This window comes from Buceros rhinoceros, unplaced genomic scaffold (genome assembly GCF_000710305.1).
Source record: "Buceros rhinoceros silvestris isolate BGI_N320 unplaced genomic scaffold, ASM71030v1 scaffold2665, whole genome shotgun sequence".
Lineage (NCBI taxonomy): Eukaryota > Metazoa > Chordata > Aves > Bucerotiformes > Bucerotidae > Buceros > Buceros rhinoceros.
Window position 1 is genome coordinate 29,911 of NW_010410932.1, and position 4,739 is coordinate 34,649.

The following is a 4,739-nucleotide window of genomic DNA, read 5'->3' on the forward strand; positions in this document are numbered from 1 at the left end:
CTACCATGGGTTTGTTTATTTATTTTTTTTTCCTCAAAAAATCCACATATTGCTCCCAGCGAAGCCAACATGGCACTTACTTGATGCTTCCGTCGCTATTGTCTGTAGTGGATTTAGTGAGGGGAGCCAAGATATTGCCAGGGATCCATCCTTCAGCGGCTGGAGAGTGGTCGTTTGCAGGCTGGTACACCAGGAACATGTTCTGCTGGTTGATGGCAAGGATCTGAACCACCTCTCCTTGATTCACACAGATCTCATCCTCCTTCAGCGCATAATAATCTTTAATCACCACCATGGAAGAGGTCCCATTGCACCCTCCCAAATCAGTCTGTGAAAATGGACACAACAGAAACCGGTGAGCAGGCGGCCCTGAGGAACCTGCCCTTTCTGGCACCAATCCCACTACTTCATTTCCAGCCTAAGTGTACCAGGGACAAAGATACAGGACACTTGAAGTTGACATTGGTGGAAATGATCTGAAGGATCTGAAGGGCGGCAGTAAGCTGATACAAACCAGCCTCCTACTGCACATGACATCTCACAGCTGCTAGTGGCAGAGCCCCAGCCACGTTCTCTTTGGTGTGGTGTTACAGATGAATGAGCTGTGCTGAGCCAAGTGGGGGGAAAGACCAATGAAGGTTCAACATTAGAAGCTGAATGAATACTCACACATCTCATGATCTTAACTATAGGTCATATTGGAAAGCGGCTTTGGTCTACCACAGCCAGCAGCAGGGTCCAAACACGGATGGTTACTGACACTTTGGTGGTTTGCATATAGCGCACACGCACCTGAATCTTAACCTTCGACTGGCACCCTGCCAGCTGTTAGGTGGGAAAAGGTCTACATTCTTCTATACCATCGGAGGAGATCTCTTCAGAAATGGGTGGTTAATAGCTATTAGAGAGGCCTGAATATTGCTGCTGCCAATACTGCCAATGGATGTTCAGTTCACCAGGTCTGCAAACAGCATCCCAAAAAACACTGGGATCAGGGCTCCAGGCTCAGGCTCTCTATTTCCCAGCTGAAGTGCCAACCGTCTGGAAGCCAGAGCTTTCACAGTCTCTGTTTAATCCCAAATCACAGTTTAATCCCAAATCACCATTGCTTCAGTATGTTGATTCCTGTTGACCTGGTTAGCTGCTAATTAAAGCTAACTTCACAGATGGTCTGTGGAATGAGAAATGGGCTACGAGATCATGGTTTATCAGATGAGCTCAGTACCTTGATTTGCTCGTACTTGTCTCCAGACTGCGAGTGTTCATACCCTGTGCTGCCGTTGGAGGTAGATATCTTCAGGGGTGGGAGAGATGGGTTACGGCTTGTAGCCTTCAAAGGCTTCTCAGACCCTACTGGAACAGAAGAATAGGGTCTGCTGTTGAGCTGAGGGACCCTACTGGTCTGGGGCCTCAGCACTGCTGAGCTACTTTCTTTGCGCTGGTACTCTATGGGAGACTGTAGTGCTGCAAAAGAGGACAAGAATTAGCGATGTGCTCTCAGTGACGTGGCAAAAGGCTGCAGAGAGCACGTGGGGTGATTCGATCGAACAGACATGTAAATTGCAAACCAAAAAGGAACAGGAGATGCCACCTGTGGAAGCAGGTGGTACGTTCATGGCTAAGCAGGTCGCAAGCACGTTGCATCGTACGGCATGTGAACTGAACACAGCACTACGTGCCACCGCGACAAACAGCTTCTCTAATGAACACAGCCAGTTAAAACTTTTGCCACTTATAGCATACATAATTGCATTCATTCTCTTTGAAATTGCACAGATTAATCACATTCTGTAGTCAAAGTAAATGAAACCTGAATAAGAGATGCACAGCTCATTGACAGTCAATTTTGCTGTCATCAGAAAAGGCAGGTCAAGACCGTAAGTCTCCTTTGTGTATTCCCGAGAGAGTGTGACTACTAAATTCTCTCTAGACATGATGCACTGCAGCTTGGCTCTCTGTGTGCTTTCTATATTAACTGCTTCAGTTCGAGGAAACTGCTGGAAATGACGTGCAAGTGGCATGAAGACCTAGTAATCCTATCAGCCAGACCTCTCCAGAAAACACCCACAAGCAACATTAAACAGCTTCATAAACCTTAAAAAAACCCCACTCTGCTTGTGTGAGTATAAATTTCATAGTCGTGGAGAGAGCTTACTCTGGGAAAAGGAAGGATAACAATGCCAGATAGTAAAGAAATTATTTGTTATGTTTGGAGGAGAAGGGATTGGGGCTGGGATGTGCAGTGAATGGGAAAGGAACAGATTTGCTAGACTCAGATCACCACCCCCAGACCTTTGGGTTTGTTTTTTTCCATGTCACGTGGCTTTAATGGATGATTTATAGTCAGTTAATTCTGTGTATATGCACCAGACTAAACCTACTGGAATGCAGAGAGACTAGTCTAGCAAGAGGCAGACGGAGGACGTAATGTCACAGCATCATCCCAACCAGGAAACCATAACAGAAGGAATGTCTTTCCCAACAAGAGGGATAGGAAAGAAAACCAGAAAGGCTCAGCCCCACCCAGCATACTCTCTGTTAGCATTCCCCTTCCGCAGAAAGGCAGGACTACTCCAACAAGAAATCATGTGATACTAAACAACAAGAGACTAAGGAAAAAAACGAAAACAAACAAACAAGGAGGGTGCCAGATCACTGTTTTCTTCAAAAGGACACAGACACAGACCTGCACTAATCTGGAAGATTCCTGTGCTCCAAAACCTGCGCAGTGACCCTTGTCACAGCCGGGCTTTGTATTTATGCCACAGTGACTACCAGGTTCACTCGCTTACCTCAACTGCAGCTGAAAATGGCTCGGTCCTGCTGCAGATAGAGGAGGAGGAAGGTTGGGGAGGACTTTGACACTGATTTTGACAGTGACAGTGACATTTCTCTACTATATACAGTAGATCAGGCTGCAAGGTCTTTAGCAGCAAGATCTGAACTAATACTTATCTGTCTCAAAACTATCCTACTCAGTGCTTTTAAAGGGTATTTAGCTGAGTGTCCACTTGTGGCTACTAATTCCACCATCAGCTATCACGGTGATGCCTGGCTGCCAGTGTCCTGTTCAACATCTGTTAGCATTCTTAGGAGCTTCTGGCAAAAATCAGTGTCTGTGTACTTGCGTGCTCTCTCCTCCTGTCTCAACAACCCCCCCGAAACATGACCGAGACACAGGTACAGGTCAATGGCATTTTCCTTATTAAATATATCCACCAGTGGCATATTGTCTTTACAGCTTGCTTCTTAAAGCAAAATGAAAGAACAAGCGCCACAGCCAATCATGTGGTGAACTGTCTGTTACTCAAGCTTAGTAGCAGCTTTTGCTTTTCCAAGGAAAAATATGAAAACTTTGAATGTCACAGTGTAATTGCACCAATTTTTACAGTTATGAACTTGGAAGTAAACACTGTGCTTTGTACGTAGCCCCGTACTCTTTAGGGCTTCCCTGCTGAAGAGAGAAAATCAGAGACAGCTTTGGCAGGAACTCACAGGGAATATTTTGTTATTAAGTTTACGCAGTATTGGCTCGGTGTGGATTTAATATGAATTTAAAGACAGAAAACATCCTCTTTAATGAAATGCAAAGCTAAAGAACATATTTAAAGATTAGCCAGCCTCAATAAGATTACATCCTAAAAGCCACTTAAATTGTTCTGGACTGGACAGGCTCTACTGGATACAATATAATTTTCTTGGATCTTATTTATAGGTTTAAAGTAAATCCTTAAGCCTGTGTTTTAATATAAATCTATTTTTACTTCCAGCTTTAGAGACACTGACGATTATGTTCCTAACCCATCAAACTCCTTGCTGGCCTCACAGTATATAGGCTAAAAAGCAATAGAAAAGGGGCTCCCAGGGCACTAAGTCCTGCGAGGATAAGAGTGCGTATCTCAAAAATAAAACAAGAAAGAAAGATGTGGAATGGACAGACAACCCCTGCAGTGGTGTCTGTGGAGTTCTCACAAGATTTTAAAAAATATTTCTGTAGCTAACCATTAGTGCAACTTATTTTTATTCCAATAACCCCTAATTCAAAGCCAACTGCACCAACACAAAACTGGCAAGTTTTGCTATCAGCTGGTTAGACTGGAGACCTTACACCACTCATCTCACCAGTGTATTTAAGGAATCATTTTACAGTGGTTGTATGAGGCCCTGTCTATTCCAAGTCACAAAAACCCAATATCAAGTTTTGGAATCAGGAGTGAAACACTACTTCCCTTCTCAGCTCAGCCATAGTCCTTCAACTGTCACAACCAAATTTTGCATGTAACCCCTTCCCAGTGAACTTCCGAAAAGTAAAACTAAGCTAAATCAACATTTTAAGAACCTCCATGTTGAAGAAAAGGGAACCTCTTCTTCAGCTGTGAACTGAAAGAGGCTCTTCAGCTTTTGCAATGAAAAATCCACAAAACTGAACACCAAAAGCCAAAAATAAAAAAACCTTACAGATTATTGGGCCAAGCCAAAACATTTTGATTCAAGCAAATGAGTTTCATTATTGAACATGTGTTAAGTTTTTAAATACACACCTCTTTTCTAATACTCTTTAATAACTCTTTTCTAATATGAAATGGGGCTTCCGCAGCTTCTCAGCGGTGGCTCTGGGCCCACGCCACCATTCCTCACCTCCTCAGCGGGCAGACCTGGCATGCAGGACAGAGACCTCTGTACGATGGCACTGAGGTGGTCTCTTTTCAAACACCAGCTGCAAATTATAAGGACTCTTT

The 4,739-nt window shown here is 44.0% G+C and overlaps 1 protein-coding gene across 1 annotated transcript in view; it reads right to left on the reverse strand.

The window, feature by feature from the left end:
- LOC104493144 (kalirin-like) overlaps nucleotides 1–4,739 on the reverse strand; it is a gene marked incomplete at its 5' end in the record, with an annotated part of 47,550 nt that overhangs the window by 25,445 nt on the left and 17,366 nt on the right. The window contains 2 exons of the mRNA XM_010135773.1: nucleotides 81–328; nucleotides 1,226–1,464. Of these exons, the coding sequence (XP_010134075.1) occupies nucleotides 81–328; nucleotides 1,226–1,464 (487 nt within the window). The remainder of the gene's footprint in view (nucleotides 1–80; nucleotides 329–1,225; nucleotides 1,465–4,739) is intronic.